The following is a 19263-nucleotide window of genomic DNA, read 5'->3' on the forward strand; positions in this document are numbered from 1 at the left end:
TCCAAAAAAAAAGTTGTTCTGAAGTTGGGACGGGTTGCCGAGCTCTTTGTCGTAATGTTATTTCATTCTAGATGGGAAAAACTTCTAAATCCAATGTACAGGCCAATCGACAGAACTCAAAGAAACCTCATTCTCAAACAAAGGAAGTTAGAACATAAGACTCTAGGTTTTAGGAGCAGAAATTAGGCCATTCAGCCCATCAAGTCTGCTTCGCCACTCAATCATGGCTGATACATTTGTCAACCCCATTCTCCTGCTTTCTCCCCATAACCCTTAATCCCCTTGATACTCAAGAACCTATCCATTTTAGTTTTAAATATACTCAGTACCTGGTCTCCACAGCCTTCTGTGGCATTGAATTCCATAGATTCACCACTCTCTGGCTGAAAAAGTTTCTCCTTATCTCCGTTCTAAAAGGTCCTCCCTTTACCCTAAGACTGTGCCCTTAGGTCCTCGTCTCTATGACCAATGGAAACAATTTCCCAACATCTACTCTGTCCAGGCCATTCAGTATTCTGTATGTTTCAATTAGATTCCCTCTCATCCTTCTAAATTCCATTGAGTATAGACCAAGAGACCTTAAATATTCCTCATTTGTTGAGCTTTTCATTCCTGGGACCATTCTCATGAACTTTCTTTGAACATACACCAGGGCCAGTACATCCTTTCTGAGATATGGTGCCCAAAACTGCACACAGTACTCCAATTGTAGCCTTATTATGCCTCAGAAGTACATCCGTGCTTTTAGATTCAAATCCTTTCAAAATAAATGCCATCATAGCATTTGCCTTCTTACCTACTGATTCAACCTGCAAGTTTACCTTGAGAAAATTCTGCACTAGAACTCCCAAGTCTCTTTGCACTTCAAACTTCTGAATTTTCTTCCCAAGTCCATGTCCATGTCCATTCTTCCCAGCAAAGTGCATGACTTCACACTTTCAGACATTGTACTCCATCTGCTACTTCGTTGCCCACTCTCCTAACCTGTCTGTATCCTTCTGCAGCCTTCTTGCCTCCTCAGTGCTACCTGTCCCTGTGTTGATCTTTGTATCATCTGCAAACTTAGCCAGAATGCCCTCAGTTCCTTAATCTAGATTGTTAATGTATAAAATGAAATGATGTGGTCCCAACACTGAGCCTTACAGAACACCACTAGTCACTGGCTGCCATCCTGAGAAGGACCCTTTTATCCTCACTCTCTGCTTTCTGCTGGACAGCCAAGCTTCTATCCATGCTACTATCTTGCCTCTAACACCGTGAGCCCCTATCTTACTCAGTAACCTCCTGTCCGGCACCTTGTCAAAGACTTTCTTGAAGTCCAGGTAAATAGCATCCATTGGCTCTCCTTGGTCTAACGTGCTTGTTACTTGCTCAAAGATTTCTAGAAGATTTGTCAGGCATGACCTCCCCTTGATGAAACCATGCTGACATTGTCCTATTTTACCATGCACTTCCAAGTATTCAGAAATCTCAACCTTCACAATGGTTTCCAGGGCCTTACCCATGACCAATGTTAGGCTAATCGTTCTGTAATTTTCTGTCTTTTGCCTTACTCCTATTTTAAACAGCGGCATCACATTAGCAATTCTCCAGTCCTCTGTGACCCTTCCTGATTCTAGTGATTCCTGAAAAATTACCACTAATACTCCCACTATCTCTCCAGTTATCTCCCTTAGAACTCTGTGTACATCTGGTCCAGGTGATTTATCCACTTTCAAGCCATTCAGTTTTTCTAGCACCTTCTCTTTGGTGATGGTAGCCATGCTCAGCTCTGCCCCCTCACTCTCTTTAACTTTTTGGATGTTACTCATGTCTTCCACAGTGAAGACTGATGCAAAGTACTTATTCAATTCCTCAGCCATTTCCTTGTTTTCCACCACTACTATCTCTTCAGCATCATATTCCAGTGACCCAATGTCCACTTTTGCCTCTTTTTTGTCCTTTTATACATCTCAAGAAACTTTTACAGTCTTCCTTTATATTATTGACTAGCTTATTCTCATATTTAATCTTCTCTCTCCTTAATTCTTTTTTGTTGCCCCCAATTGGTCTTTGTAAGCTTCTCAATCCTCTAATTTCCCACTGCCCTTGGTCACATTACATGCTTTCCCTTTTGCTTTTACGCTGTCCCTGACTCCCTAGTCTGCCAATGGTTGCCTCATCCTCCCTGTACCATGCTTCCTTTCCCTTAGAATGAATCTCTGCTGTGTCTCCTGAATTACTCCCAGAAATTCCTGCCATTGCTGTTCCACTGTCTTTCCTATTGGGCTCCTTTCCCAGTCAATTCTACCCAGCTCCTCCCTCATGCCTCTGTAGCTGTCTTTATTCAACTGTAATACTGTTATCCCGATTCTATCTTCTCCCTCTCAAATTGCAGCGTAAAATCAATCATATTACAATCACTCCTCCTAAGGGTTCCTTCGCATTCAGCTCCCTGATTAAATCTGCTTCATTGCACAACACTAAATCCAGTATTGCTTGTTCCCTATTGGGCACCATCACAAGCCGCTCCAAAAAGTCATCTCATTGACAGTCCACAAATTCCTTTTCTTGCAATCCACTGCCAACCTGATGTTCCCAGTTCATCTGCATATTGAAATCCCCCATGATCACTGTAACGTTGCCTTTCCTACACATCTTTTCTATCTCCTGGTGTATCTTGTGCCCCAGCTCCTGACTACTGTTTGGAGGCCTGTAGGTTTAAATTTTAAATGTTTATTGAATTCCTCCCCATCCCAGTTCTTCTTTTATGACCATGACTTAGTATTCCAAGCTACCTAGCCAGAAGAAATGTTTTCTCAGAATGTTCTTTGTCAAACTTTTTAAGAATGTTAAAGGGGCTTGATTGGCAGGTGGGTGAGGGCATTCAGTTAGCTACCCAACTGAATGAGTCTTAACCCATCTATAAACAGCTTGAATTATACACTTTTTTCTATACTTTATTTTGGTAATACATATTATATTCTTATGTTTCTATTCCAATTCAGATGTCAGCCCTGAAGTCCATGTAGTTACCTAGTTTAATGATATTCAGCAGAAGATTCCAACCATTGCAACAGCTTACTTCAACGATTTTTTGTCAGCGTCAGGAAAGTGAGTGAGATGGTAGGATGAGCTTGGTGTTGGGTGGGTGTTGATGAAGGGGATTGGATGTGGTATGGTTCCGATTGGATGTAAGGGCAATGGTTGGGTGTTGAATATTGGGACAATAGTCAGGGTGCTGTCAGATGTTGTGGACGTAGGGTTTGATGCCCTAGATAGTTTGAGGTTGAGCAGGGATTGATCAGATGATTGGGAAGTGGTGGAGTGGGGTGGGGCAAGTTCAATGTTGGCTTTAACAGTGATTGGGTATCAGATTGGTCAGTGTGAGGGATTGGAGCTATGCTTGCTATGGATCATGAAAAGGAATTCAGGCTTGTGTACTGTTTAAGATTGTTGCTGCACCTTTCAAGTTCCATCATGTTAATTTTAAATGCTTGGTTAAATGGTGGTTGGTTAGCTCAGTTGTCTGGACAGCTGCCTTGAGCCACTAGTTAATGCCAACAGTGTGGGTTCAATTACTGCACTCACCAAGTTCAACATAAAGGTCTTGACATCACCAGAGGCATGGTGATCTTCAGGCTAAGCCTGGAGACTCCTCCTTTATTCTTTGTCATGTAGTTCTTTTGTAACTAAAACTTGCTCATCTTCCAAATTCTCATCATTCCAAAATGATTTTATTTTTCATTTGTACTGAGCCAACCCAGCTATGTCTTTGTGCCACCTCTTCACATTCCTCTCCCATTTACTTTCCAATTTAACTTTGTAATATCAGCAAAACTGTACAGGTTATAGTGTCATAGAGTTATAGAGATGTACAACCCTTTGGGTCAACCCGTCTATGCCGACCAGATATCCCAACTCTATCTAGTCCCACTGCCAGCACTCAGCCAAAATCCCTCTAAACCCTTCCTATTCATATACCCATCCAAATGCCCTTTAGTTGCTCACTTAATACCTCACTCTTGTTTATATGCAACTGTGACTCAGGTAGTGGCCCTTGCTGTAGAGGAGGCCTCATTCCTGATTAAGTGCTTTTGCCCGAAACGTCGATTTTCCTGTTCCTCAGATGCTGCTTGACCTGCTGTGCTTTTCCAGCACCACTCTAATCTAGATTCTGATCTCCAGCATCTGCAGTCCTCACTTTTGCCTTGCTGTATAGAATCAATTGCAGCCTGGCAACCCAGAAATACTTCTCCCCCTCACAGTTTTCTGCCTATTAACTGATCCAAGCTAATAAATAGCTACCCAACTGAATGGGTCCTAGCCCATCTATAAACAGCTCGAATTCTGCACTTTTTTTCTAGACTTTATTTTGGTAATACCCATCATATTTTTATGCTTCTGTTCCAATTTAGATGTCAGTCCAGAAGTCAATGTAGTTGACTAATTTAACAATATTCAGCAGCAGATTCCAATAATTTCAACAGCCTAAATTTAACAATATTTTGTCCACGGGTAACATTATGATGTCTGGACTGATGACCCTCCGGTTTCAATGTAAAATTTGAAGTGACTATACCCAGTCAGATCCTGAGCGTCATTGTACTAGTTCTGAATTTTTTTTAAGAATCCTCTTCAAATGTGTTACTACATCGCTCTGGAGCAGGAGCGGCTCAAACCCAAGCCTTCTGGATCAGAAGCAGGAACACAACCAGTGTTACGCGAGAGGCTCTGTGTTTGATTCTGACACTACAGAAAGCAAATGAGAACAACGTTTCACAGGATGCCTGCCTTCCATATCTAGTCAATTATTGGCCAGGGTTTAGTGCTCTGTGGACTAAGTGATGTCGCATGGCAGCTTCAGGGACAATTAACTCACTGTATCAAGAACATTCACTCGACTGAGCACTAATTAGGTACTGTGTGGACTTGTTCTTCATCTTTCCAGCCACTGTTACAATTACATAGCAACAGGAAGAAAGTAGGCATTACTTCGCCTTTTTACTTTTACTGCACTCCCATCTCAAGCTGTCCCCAGAGGGCTGATTAAATCCAATTCATTGTATGTGATTCTGTAGGGATTCTACAGTAACAATAGGCACATTGTAACTGTGGCAGTGTTACTCAAATGAATGCAAACTTATCAAGATTTGATTCCCTACAATGTGGAAACAGACCCTTCAGCCCAACTAGTCACACTGACCCTTCAAAGGCCAACCACCCAGACCCATGCCCCTACATTCACCCTGATTAATGCAGCTAACACTACAGACACTTTAGCACGTCCAATTCAGCTGACCTGCACATCTTTGGACTGTGGGAGGAAAGCCACAGAGAATGTGCAAACTCCACACAGAGAGTTGCCCGAGGCAGGAATTGAACACTGGCCCCTGGCACTATGAGGCAGCAGTGCTAACCACTGAGCCACTGCGCCGCAAGATTTGTCTGACAGCACCCTATTCACACTAAGGTTATAAAAGATGATTATGCTCAGTAGATAATAAATGAGGTAACTCACTAAATTATACTTAAACAGGAGAGCCATTCATGTTTAAGTGTTCGCAAAGAACTACCTCATGTTCCATCTAATATCTGACACTGCCCATCCCCTCATCAGCATAATAATTCAGACTACTCTTACCTGCATGAGGTGAAGGCTTTACAGTTACATGAGCCAGGCCACTGGGCAGTATGGGCTTCTTGACATTGACTTGACTGAAAATATATGATTGTTATTATTGCATGTTTCATCTTCATGGAAAGAATGATTAGCTTGTATGATTGGAAAATACAGTTTCACTTGTTCCATTCCTTGCTAATCTAATACAGAAAGGCTTGGTTTAAAATTACTTTCACAGAATGGTTTCAGATGTCACTCAAATTCTTGGATGGTCAGAATAGCAGGACTATCTAAACAATCTTCATTTTTCCACTCGTTGGGCCCCACTGGTGTGTGTAGTAGCCTAAGCTAACTTTCTGATCACAAGTTACAAAGTTGGGTTCTCCAGCCTGTTGCAGGGAATCCTGCCAAAAGGGCAATGGAACTCTAAAATAGAAGGTCACATTGTATTATTGTGAACATCAAAATTAGCCTCAGTGCTGTCAGTAAAGTGGGGTTTATTCATCATAAAAAAATGTTTAATGGTACTGAATTGTTCAGTATTGCTGAAAGGCATTCTGATGGACAATGCACCCATTAACACTGATTGACAGACAACAGACAGATCGTATTTAAATTATAAATCAAATAGTTTGACTCCGATTAGTCAGGGCATTGTCTGAGAAATGAACCAGCGAATGGCTGCTAACTAGTTTGTAATGGTGAAATGGCTCAGCGTGTGTATATGTTCATTTTATCTGGAAAGAATAGGGGGTCCCTTGAACTAATGTATTTAACTTCTGGCATTGTGTCTGTGACAACTCTGTGAACTCGGATGGCTGTAGTTGTCAGCATAATTCCCTGCACGTTCAAGATTCTCCAGAAAAAGAACAATGACAAAATCACATCTAATGGTGGTGGGTAGGGCTTCTGAGTCCTGGGCTCAGCCATTCCATCCAGTTTTCATTTCATTGCTTTTCTTTTTTCTCTTTTTTCTTGTGTTTTTTTCCCTTTTTGTGTCATTTATTTTACTTATCCCTCCCGGTGATGCCGGAAGAGGTGCATTTGGGTTTCCAGTGGCATCTGAGCCCAGCACAGATTCGTGGAGGTGGTGGTGAGGTTGAGTTTGGGCCCAGGATGAAACCTGGCACCATCAGCAGTGGTTGCATTGGCGAGTTGGGCATGATACAGACTCATGGCCGCGGTGGAGTTGGGTTTATGCCAATGCTGTATCCAGTAGCATCTGCTTTGGTGTGGTCCATCAGGGGCTCATGATAGTGAGATGGCGGGATGGTGTCCAAGATTGGCAACTTGCATTCTGGTAGTGGCTGTGAGGCAAAGGGAACTTGAGCCTAGCCACCAGGCCTATGGCCCATGATGGAACACTTAACAAGAAGGACTGTAAAGGCGAACACTTCTTCTTTAGTTCTTCATTTTTCTGCCTTAATACTCTGTGTTTTGGTTTATTTTTATGTGCTTTAAGATGGTGCCAAATAATGGCCACACCATACAATATAACACTTCTCATTGTATTTTATAACAAAAAATTAAATCAGTTCAAATCAAATCATGTTAGATGCTGTGTTGCAAGTTTTGCAATCTCAGCCATGTTGTGTATGGTCAGTACCTCGCCTGTTTGCGAATAGCCAAAGGGCATGCTATTTTATATGATCTGCCAGGCTTTGGGGTGTACAGCGTCACACTGTTGAGTTAAGTGATTGAGGGCAGGGATGAAGAGGGGAGAGGTTTTGTTCAACTGCCATCACAACATCTTCAAAAATTCTGCTCCTCGCTTTTTGGTCTGCAGCAGGTTGTGCAAATTTAGTGGCCATGTTATAGGTGTCAGAATAGCATTCTTGTCCATGAACCAAGAAGTTGTGCAGCCCCAGCACTTGAACACAGCACATAGGTGGAGATTGTTGCTTTTCAGAGATGTTAAACCAAGCCCCTTCACATACTCTCAAAACTGAAGTAGAAGAGTCCATGGAAGAAGAGGATATCTACCTGTGTCCTGCTTGATATTGATCCTTTAATCAGCATCACTGAAACATGATCCACTTATTTAGTTCATTGCTTTTGTAGTATTCTAATATTGGTATCACATTTCATTACATTGCAAAAGCAATTTCTGCACACAAGTATCTAAAACACTTGTTGGCTATGAATTTATTTGAGTTGTCCAAGGATGGAAAATGTGCTATATAAAAGATAGTTTTTCTTATTTACTCATCAGATCTAGGCATCATTGACTGGCCAGTGCTGGTGAGCTGCCTTCTTGGATCTGCCGCACTTTGATGCAGGTAAACTCCCAACAATGTTTGGGAGGGAGTTCCAGGAATTTGACTCAGTTGACACGAAAGGAGTGGTAAGATATCTCCAAGTTAGGAAAGTGAATGGTTTGGGGGGAAACATGCAGGAACTTAGTGGTGATGCTCTATTTATTTACTGCTATTATCCATCCATTTGGTTGTAGTTATGGATTTACGAGGTACTGTCTAAAAAGCCTTTATGAATTTCTGCAGTTATCTTATAGACCATACACTGTGCGTTGTTGGTAGAGTAAGTGATTGGCTGTGGATGTGGTTTCAATCAAGCATATTGCTTTGTCTTGGAGAATCAGGCTTTTTAACTGTTGTTGGAATTGCACTCATTTGGGCAAATGGAGAATATTCTATCACACTCATGATTTGTCTTGTTGATCTTGTTGACTATGTTTTGCATAGTCAGGTGGTGGGATATGTGCTGCAGGATTCCTAATCTCTGACCAGTTCTTGTAACCATGATATTTTTATGGTTAGTCCAGTTCACTTTCTGCTCAATGGAAAGCCCCAGGTTGCTGATGGTGAGATTCAGCAATGGTATTACCATCCAATGTTAAGGATACAATAGTTATATTCTCTCTTGTTGTCTGTCACTTGTCTTGTGTGAAAGTTACTTGTCATGTATCAAAACAAGCCTGGATATCATCCAGCTCTTGCTACATTTGGACATTGTCTGATTGATATTAGACTAACAAGATTGGAATTCAAATGCAGAGTTCAAATGCAAGTTTCAGAGCTACATACCATAAATCTGTTGGTTTATGATTTAGCTTCAGAACCATAATTACTCAAGCTGTATTTTGTTTAAAAGTCTCAAATGGACTCAGTCTATTGCTTCTGCATGGAAGGATATCTTCAACTGCTGCCTTTTAAAATTCATTTACAGAATAAGGACATCCCTGGTTAGGCCAGCATTTATTTCCCATCACACAGGGCAGTTGAGAGTCAACCACATTGCTGGGGTCTGGAGTCACGTGTAGGCTAGACCAGGTAAAGATAGCAAATTCCTTCCCTAATGGACGTTAGTGAACAAATGGGTTTTTCTGATAATCGACAATGAATTCATGGTCATCATTAGACTCTTAATCCCAGTTTTTTTATTGAATTCAAATTTCACCATCTACCGTAATAGGATTTGAACCAAGTCCCCAGACATTTCCTGGGTCTCTGGGGATTAATAGTCCGGTGATGATAGTAACATTTTCACTTAATAGGCAACTTTTAAAGTTTCTGAAATGCCCTTGGATGATGCAATTGCATGTTCCATTGTTAGAAGAACAGTCACTACATTCTCAGGACCAACGAAATCGGATCAGTAATAAATGCGGTCATCCCATCAATGTCCTCATTCTGACCATAGCCAGCAATGAACTGTAAGAAAAAAGGTCAAGAATGCCCACATGAACAGGCCCAGGAGGTTAGAGGTTGGAACATTTTTGAGTTAAGGACAGGGGGTGGAATAGAGGAAGAGTGCCTGAGTGATTTTACAGAAGAGGGTTTGAAAGAAGGGCGAAATTTGTTAAATTTTCTTGTTAAATTTTCAATGTATGCTTAACTCAGTGAAATTATTTGACTGTCAAATAAATCTTCTCTGTAGCTCCTGTGCAATTCCGTAACCAGGTTTGAAACAAAGGGGTTGTGAAGGAGGGGGTTTTGAGTTAATAGTAAACTTAACCAGATTTGAGATTGCAGCCAAAGTGTTCTATCTTGCCTGACATGGGTCTTTCCAAACACATGTGTACTAGTCAGTGAGTGTGGAAGCTGAAGGATCCTATTTCAAAGGGTAAAAACTGTTAAAATTTGAAATGTTAGAAATACTAATTGTTTAGAAAGCGGGCAGAAATTTCAGGTTCCTTCACCCATTCTACAGCTATATGTAAGAGATCTTTGGTGACCTGTGATTTGATTAAAAAAAAGCTTATCTGTCTCTTAAATTAGTAAAACCTCCAATTAAATGTAACAGAATGGTATAATACTCTAAGATTTTCAATATTGAAATTTTGAATTGACATTCCAGTATCTAACTCTGTTATTATGAAGTTAAAAATCACACAACACCAGGTTATAGTCCAACAGGTTTAATTGGAAGCACACTAGCTTTCAGAGTGTTGCTCCTTCATCAGACAACCACCTGAAAACTAGTGCTTCCAATTAAACCTGTTGGACTATAACCTGGTGTTGTATGATCTTCAACTTTGTACACCCCAGTCCAATACTGGATTCTCCAAATCATGTTGTTATTAAGGTCACAGAAAGGAAGATAGAAGGACATAAAAGTTAAAAAAAAAGGCATACCTTTGGAAATAATGACCTTCTTCTCCTTCTAAAAGGTTCTGCTCATAGCCCGCCATAATATGATTGATACGAGCAGAGCAGGGAAGCTTCTTCGGTTTGTAACAGAACCAGGGCTCCCCAGTCCTGACATCAGTAAAGTTACAGAGTGGTTGAGATTGAGACAAACAAAGATTACACACAGTGGTCTCGGAGGCATTTCCTAATTTGAAGGTACTTTTAAAATATACTCTCTCTGGCCGTTCCTCGCGGAGTCTTTTAAGTGCTTGGATCCCTTCACTGGGATGAACCAGTAAAACAGAGACTTCAACCTTTCCTGGCCAAGATAAGTTAAAATTGATATAGTAAAATCCATTTTGGTTGTCTATAACTGTTCCTGCTGAACCAGCTTTTAAAGCTGGGGTGTGGATCCGAGCTTGGAGATAGTCACCCCCATATCGCTTTGGGTGACCTTCAAAATCTCTCATCTGCAGCATCACTTGTAACCGATCTCCCACATAGAAAGTCTTTGCTGAATTTAAAATTACAAAGCGAACATGTGCTGGGTCGCTGCTTTTCTGAAAGGGCACAGCAGAGTCGGTTGGTTTTGGCCATTCGATCATTTTCATAAGGAACTTTCCTTCTGATCTTTCTTCAGGGGTGAAGCTGTGATTCTGGTAGCCACATTGCACTAGTCTTTCTGTCCAAAGATTCCTCCTGGGCTGCATTTGTTGCTTCTTACTGGAGTTAAGTTTGGGAATTGGGTAAATCCTCCAGCTCTGTATTGACTCATATATTGAGGCATTATGATTCTGTGTAAAAGAGCAACTTTTTAAATAATCTGTACATAATAATTTCTATTTCCTGTTTTAGTGACTACTTTTCAATGCTTTTCAATTGTGTTGCCACAGTTTGGGGTTCATCGTTAGGATTTGAGCAGTTTGCATTTCAGATTCATGATTTGAACAGGTTTAGACAGATCCAGTCTGAGATTTGGACAGATCTGAATAGATTTGGGATGCGATAAAGCCCAGTAGATATAAACTCTTGCAGGTTGGTGTTCTCGATCTTTAAATAAAATGTAAGTGAGACAATTTGTTTAATTTTAGTGACTTGTGGTCAATTAAATTAAAAGTGACAAAATAGCTTAAGAGGTTCTGAGATTTGAAGATGATTCTCAAATTTGCCAAGAAAGTTTAGAAGGAAAGAAAAAGGCCATACTTTTAGAATTAGCAAAGAAGTTAGATTTGGTTTAACTAAGGACAAAAGTAAGCTGAAATTGCAAGAGAGTTACTCAAACACTTTGGTGTGTCAGAGATACAGACAAGTAAGGGAGAGTTAGAAAAGCTTAAATTGCAATTGAGAAGAATGAAGTTAGAAGATAAAGAGAGAGAAAGAGGAAGGAGAGAGGGAGAGAGAAAGAAAAAAAGGGACAGAGAGGAAAAAGAGAACGAGAGAAGTTTCTTAGTTGAGCAAAAAGAGAGAGAATTTGAACTTGAAAAGTTGCAACTTAGTCAGCAAAGTCAAGTTAACAGGATGAGGATTAAAAGAGTAGTGATATATACAAATATGTCAAAACTCTGCCACACTTTGATGAAGCAGATGTTGAAGCCTTTTTTTATTTAATTAGAAGAATTGGGTAGACAGATGGGGTGGTCCAAGGATTAAGGAGTAATGCTAGTTCAGATTAAACTGGTAGGCAGACCTAGTGAGGTGTTTGCTGCACTGTCAGATGAAGAGTCAAGAGATTATGAAGAGATCAAACAGGCTATTTTAAGTGCTTATGAATTGGTAGCAGAAGCATAAAAGTAGCAGTTCAGAAAGGTAAAGAAGGAACCAAGTCAGACTTATGTTGAGTTTGAAAGGATTAACCATAGTCATTTTGATAGATGGGTGTGTGCTTTAAAGATAGATAGAACCCATGAGGCTCCAAGAGAGATTATTCTGCTGGAGAACTTTAAAAATTCACGTTCAGAGATGGTAAGAATTCATGTGGAAGAACAGAAAGCTCAGGAAGTCAGAAGAGCAGCAGAATTAGCAGATGAGTACATGATGGTGCATAAGACAAGCTTCTGGCCAAAATTTTGTCCTGTGAGGGACAGAAGTTGGGAGAAGAGGAGATCCCATACTACAAAACCAAAAGTAGAGAACACTGGTGTTTACTAGTTTTAAATAAGGTTTAAAAAAGAGGTTGGAAAGGAGGTGAAAGGCCTCACTGTGATAAAGTGGGATACATCAAGTCACAAAGCTGTTCATTAAAGGAAAGCACTGTGGGGAAAGATCTGGCAAAAGAAGCTAAGCCAGTGTCATTAATGAAGGTAGTAAAGCAAACCCCAAGAAGAGCTGAAGAGCTGCAGGACAGCACATAGCCTAGACAGGGACTGCGATTGGAGTTAGTACCTGATCACTATAAAGAATTCGCCTCTGTGGGTAAAGTTCACTCAGAAAAAACAGGGGGAAAAAGGTGGGAAGTTATAATTTTGAGAGATATAGGATCTAATGAGTCGCTGATAGTAAGGGATGAGTGAATTTGCACTCTTTCTGATTTGTTACCTGAGAGTGTAGTAATTTGTGGGATTTACGGACAGAAATTTAGCGTTCCCCTATGTAAGATCAGGTTGGAGTGTCACCTCAAGACTGGGGAAGTTACAGTGGGAGTGATTGACAGAATATCAGTTCCAGGAATCCAGTTTGTTCTTGGAAATGATTTAGTAGGATCCAAGGTGGGAGCGACACCCTTTGTTGTCGAGAAACTCAAGGAAGACCAAGAAACTAAGGAGTTATAACAGAAATGTCCTGATATTTTCCCAAATTGTGTTGTAACCAGATCCCACTATCATCGGTCACAGCACGAAGCAAAAAATAAGGAGAAAGATGAAGGAGTTAAGGTTCAGTTAGCGGACACCCTGTTTTGATATAATGGTGTAGGAAAAACCTGAACAGACAGAAGAGTTTAGTCCTGAGAGGCTAAGGGATTTGCAATAGAAAAAGATGACAATAAAAAATATATATGTGGATGCGTACTCTGGGAGAGGATATTCCTGAGGGTGATCACCTGAAAGATAGAATCCTAAGACAGAAATGGAGACCACAGCAGGTTAGTGCAGAGGAGAAGTGGGCCAAAGTGCACCAATTTGTGTTGCAGGTAGTATACATTCAGGAAGTGTTACGGGTAGTGCATGAATTGCCTGTAGGAGGTCACCTAGGGGTAAGAAAGACTCAGGCTAAGGTGTAAAAACATTTTCATTGGCCTGGAATGCACAAGGATGTAGTTAACTTTTGCCATATGTGTCATACATGCCAACTGGTAGTATGCTACAAGTGGTAATAAAGTCAGCACCTTTGTTGCCAATTCTCACATTTCAAGAACCTGTCACACAGGTTATAATCGATTGTGTAGGTTCCTTCCCGAGAACTTAAAATGGGGAGAAGTACTTGTTAACTATAGTGAATGTGTTACCAGATTTCTGGAGGCAACTCCATTATGGAGTATTAAGGCAAAAAGGTTGGTAGAAGAGATAGTAGCATTCTTCATGTGGTATGGGCTACCCAGAGAGATTCAGTCAGACCAAGGGTCAAATTTTACTGCTCGGTTAATTAAGGAGGTTATGGATAGCTTAGGTGTAGAGCACTTTAAATCAAATGTGCATCATCCTGAATCCCAGCGACCTTCAGAAAGGTGGCATCAGACTTTGAAGACCATGTTGAGAGCATTCTATCAGGATTACCCAAATAATTAGGATAAAAGTATCCCATTCATATTGTTTTCCATTAGAGATACCCCAAATGAATCTACTCAGTTCACTCCCCTCAAGTTAGTATTTGAGCATGAAGTGAGAGACCCTTTAAAATTCATTAAAGAAAAATTTACAGGACCAAAATTGGAGGCCTCACACTTAGATTATGTATCAGAGGTGGGGGAGAGATTAAATCAAGGAGGTGAGTTAGCTAAACAGCACCTTAAGAGGGCACAGCATAGAATGAAGCAGGTGGCAGATAAAAGATCTGAGACTTGGACTTTTCCCGAGGGGTGATGTGATAGTATGGTTACCAGTGATAGGAGATCTCTTCAAAGCCAGGTTCAGTGGTTCCTATCAAATTGAGGAAAAGTTGAGTCAGGTGAACTATCTAGTAAAGATGCCAGATTGGGAAAAAAACCGTGTTGGGTATGTCATGTGAACGTGTTGAAACTGTATTATACTAGGGAGAAAAAATGGGAGAAATAGGTGTTAGTTACTGCCCCGCAGAGTGAAAAATTAAGTCCAGATGGTGTGAATTTTGATGTGCTTCAAAATAGATTAGAAAATGAAGAAGTTCTTGAGCAGTGGGATAAGTTCATAAACTATCTGTCTCAGGAGCACAGAACATAGTTGAAAGATTTGTTACTGCAGTATAAGGACATATGTAAGAATCAGACGGCGGTGGAGGGGGGGGGGGGGGGAAATGCTAGAAATAGATATAGATATAGGGAATACTGCTGTGATAAAACAACACCCCTATTGGCTTGATCCTTTCAAAGCCAGATTGGTCCCGAAGGAGGTGGCGGCCATGCTCAATAAGGACATCATTGAACCGAGCCAGAGTGAGTGGAGTTTGCTGATCGTAACCCAACGAAACCGGACGGGACTCAACTATTTTGTGTTGATTATCGGACGGTCAACATCATTACAAAGTTGGACTCATATCCAATTCTGAGATTGGAGAACCGCACTAAGAAAGTTAGACAAGCCAGTTATATCACCAAGTTGGATTTACTGCATGGTTACTGGCAGGTACCTTTATCAGAGACAACGAAAGAATTTTCTGTGTTTGTAACTCTAAATGGGCTATATCAATTTAAATGATGCCTTTTGGAATGAAGAATGCACCCGCCACATTCTAAAGGCTCATGAACAGAGTTGTGACTTGGTTAAGAAACTTTGCAGTCTTTTGGGAAAATGTAGGGATCTTTAGTAAGTCCTAGAAAGACCACATGGTACAGTTGGCAGAGCTCTTTGAATGACTATGAGAAGTAAAACTGGTAATAAACTTAAATAAAACAGAATTCACAAAAGCAGAGGTGATGTTCTTGGGCCATAACATCGGTCATGGAAGGTTGACGCCATGGAATGCAAAGACGAAGGCCATCGAGGAATTTTCACGACCAACCTCAAAGAAAGAGGTGCTTCGATTCTTGGGACTAAGTGCATTCCATCGATAATTGGTTCCAAACTTCAGCAGTATAGCAACTGTTAACCAATTTGCTGAAGAAGAACACAAAGTTTTGGTGGACAGAACAGTGGCAGGAAGTATTCGACCATTTAAAAGCAACATTAACCACTGCACCAATTTTAACTACACAAAATTTTTCAAAACCTTTTAAAGTTGCCATCGACGCTAGTGACATAAGAGTTGGTGCTCGACTGCTATAGGAAGATGAGGATGGGATTGAACTGTCAGTTGGTTACTTTTCAAAGAAACTCAACATCTACCAGAGGAAATACTCCACGAATGATAAAGAACCATTGAGTTTGGTACTGGCCTTACAGCATTTTAATGTGTATGTCACGAACTATATGTCAGAGACTGTTATGTATACGGATCACAAACCTTTTACAGTCTTAGAATGCTTTAAAGACAAAAATATGAGAGTATTTTATTGGGGTCTTATGTTACAGACTTTTAATTTACATATCGTATATGTTGCGAGTTGTAAGAATATAATCACAGGTGGGTTATTGCAGATTTAATGGATAAAGTATAGATGAGATTGGTATCTATTCAGTGATATGTGGGAATAAGTTAGCATGAACTTAGATTAAAGTCATTTGCATGTCATGATATTGCAGTTAAGGATTAGAGAAAAAAAAATGAAGCCATCTTTTTGTTAGGATTGTTCATTTTTTCTTAAAGGGGGAGGTGTTATGAAGGTGTAGGGGTACTGCACCTTTAAGAGAGTTGAAAAGCCAGCAAGGACTTAGAGAAACAGAGAGGGTCTGGAACAAGGTAACAATTTAACATTAGTCAAAACAGCTAGAGTAGCTGGGTTGCCATGAGACAAAAACAAATTCAAATTCAGCCAATCAGTTTAAATTATTCCCCAAGATACCAAACTCCAATCAAATTTGAATATAGTATTTTGATAATATTAAAGTCAATGAAACAATCCAATGTTTTGGGGTATAAATATCAGACATTGTGAATAGTTAGCCACAGAGGCAAAGAGAAATGCCAGAAGACCAATAGATGTAGGCTGCTAGCAAAAGCTTTCCACGAGGTACTGTCAGGAGAAGGAGCTTGCACAGAAAAAAAACATCAAAACCAACCTGGAGAGAGAGAATCTACAGAGGAAACTCTACCGAGGAAACTCAGCAAAGCTGACTGGTTTTGAAATGTGATTATTTTTCTGTAAGTTGTAATTGGGAAGGGAGAGGTAAAAGATAGGTTTAAGAGAAAGGAGTTGTAAATAGTTGTTAGTTAATCTTCTCTGTTAGACTTAAGAAAGTTGTCAATTTTGACTTCAAAATCATGATTTTTGGGATAGTTCTTTGCCTCTTGAATTTTAACAGATTATAGCACAGGGTAAATCTTATCTGTGTGTCTGGTTTAAATTAGCAGAGGGACTTACCCCATGTTGTAACAGCATCTATTACAGTCTAAAAAGCTCCTGAAATCAATAATGGAAGTGTTTTGAAATGAAGATATCCTAAGGGTTACACATCACTCGGTGATTAAAGAACATGCAGTTACACACAACATTCTAGTTTCTGGTGTGTTTTATTCTTAATGAACAGAAAAATAATTGGTCATCAGCCCTGATTTCTGATACATATCATACCATTAGCATGAGATTAAATGATTCTCTCCATGCTATCAATCTCAATGGTCTTCCTTGGTAATTTACTGCAGATGTTTACCAATTATTCTACCAGTTCTCTCATCATAGGTTCTATTTTTATATGTTTTGCCTTGTGGATTTGAACACTTAACCATTGTGAGCAATTTGTCCAGTTCACGTATCAATCCTCTTCATAATTCTAAAAGCCCTAGAATTACATCATGAAGTGACTACATCTGAACACATCAGCCTGGTTTTCATATTCCCAAGTTGGCAGTATAGGTTAGAAAATTTCCTGACTTGCTGGGCCAATCTCAGGAGAAACTTTCCAGGACGCAGGATCTTTGTTCAAGTCAAGTGAGTGTGAAGTGCAGCAAATGCAAGCTCAGTTTAGAGTTGGACCTGCTGCATCAGGGTGCAGATGTGATTCCTGAGTATGCTGATGGTTTGGACATCAAATGGATTGAAGATTTGGGTCAGTTGTGGTGCACTGATGTTCAGAATGGTCACTGGGGAAAGAAACTAGAAGGACACTGATGCCCATAGGACAGGATCCTGGTAGAGAAAATTACAGAAAACACTGAAAACAATATGGAAGCTAGAAGAAAAACATGTCATTACAAATAACCAAACCACAACAAATCTAGAAATACTTTCCATTTGTAATACAAGTGTCACATTTTAAACATGGCCACCTCATGCATCGTTTGTCATATCAGTTTGCTGTGAACAAACTTTGATTACTCCACCCACCTTGATTTGTGCAATGTTTAAAATGAGAATTAACAATACCATCAGTGTCAGCAGTGTGTAAACGCAGAAGGACGTGGAATAGGGAAACAACGACTTTGTGGATTTTCCATTCATTCTGGGAATTCACTGATTAACTTGATTACCAAAGAGTTCAGAGAACCCTTCCTGTATCAAAAATCTGGGGGAGGAAAAGCAAAAACAAGCTAAACACCGAAGGTCATTCATACTATTGTATCTCTCTTATATTATTTCATTTTTTTATTAAAACAGCTATATGCCAGCAAGTGACCATGTTGTAATTTATCTTTGAATGTCAGGTTGCCATTGCAAACAAACCAATGAGTTAATAAAGAAATAGGAGCTGAGACCATTAAAAGTAGAGTCTGCCTATTCTTTGGAGTAGTGTTCTCTTTGGTTAGCATTATCTGCTATCATGTATGACGAGTAAGCAGCAAATCAATCAGCGAATTCAGAATTGAAAACTTTTACGTTCAATGCAAATTTAAATTGTTTAAAGTTTAAGAACAAAAGCCATTTCAATGGTGGTACGCGAATAACAGCATTATGTCTTTATGTTCATATAACAAAATCCATTTCATTCACAAGGCAATGTAGATGTTAATAAATAATGTAATGATCACATTATTGTTTCATCCTTTGGCATGTTTGTAAGACTGTACAACATAGCTGTTGTCATGACTCACTGGAGTAACCCACTGAAATCAAGCCTTCATATTCCCAGAGTTGTCACTAAAATATTTAGTGAAAAAAGTTCTTAATTTTCCTATCTCCTAGACTCAGGTTAATAGACATTATGGACCAGATTGATGAATATAGATTCTCTGTAGTGTGGAAACAGGCCCTTCGGCCCAACAAGTCCACACCACCCCTCCGAAGAGAAACCCACCTAGACCCATTCCCCTAACACCGTGGGCAATTTAGCATGACCAATTCACCTGACCTGCACATCTTTGGACTATGGGAGGAAACCAGAGCAAACCCATGCTGATAATGTGCAAACTCCACACAGACAGGTAGGAATTGAACCTAGGACCCTGGTACTGTGAGGCAGCAGTGCTAACCACCAAGCCACCGTAGCTACTATTTATTAAAAATATATAGATTCTAGCCAAATATAAATAGCTATGAGCAGTTGACATATAACTCTACCAGTTACTCTAACTCCTTGTAAAAACTCTTACATGCATATACAGTATGTACAGACAGATAAAAATGTTTGTGTCATTGTCTGAGGGAAAGCAAATACTGAGAAATCAGTTGAGTGGACAGTTCAGTTCTAGCGTTGGGAGTGCTTGATTTTCATTTCACAAGTCCTCCAAATCTCCAATTTTTTCTGTCTGAGCTCAGTTACTTTTTTACTGGAGACATAGAGTGACTGGTTCACAAACTATAAAGTCCATGACTTATTGATTAAAAGCAACACCTTATAGTAACTAGTGAGAGAAGACAACTGGCTCTTCTTAGCTTCAGATATTTTACTAGATAGACAGAGTGAGCGA

General features: G+C 40.0%; 1 protein-coding gene across 1 annotated transcript in view; it reads right to left on the minus strand.

Annotated features, from left to right (window-relative positions):
• The window catches only part of LOC132820603 (NXPE family member 3-like), a 65456-nt gene that overhangs the window by 12093 nt on the left and 34100 nt on the right, over positions 1 to 19263 (minus strand). The window contains exons 5-6 of the mRNA XM_060832808.1: positions 10198 to 10985; positions 5624 to 5697 (exon numbers count right to left, since the gene is read on the minus strand). Coding sequence (XP_060688791.1) covers positions 5624 to 5697; positions 10198 to 10985 — 862 coding nt within the window. The remainder of the gene's footprint in view (positions 1 to 5623; positions 5698 to 10197; positions 10986 to 19263) is intronic.

Source organism: Hemiscyllium ocellatum, chromosome 12, assembly GCF_020745735.1.
Source record: "Hemiscyllium ocellatum isolate sHemOce1 chromosome 12, sHemOce1.pat.X.cur, whole genome shotgun sequence".
Classification (NCBI taxonomy): domain Eukaryota; kingdom Metazoa; phylum Chordata; class Chondrichthyes; order Orectolobiformes; family Hemiscylliidae; genus Hemiscyllium; species Hemiscyllium ocellatum.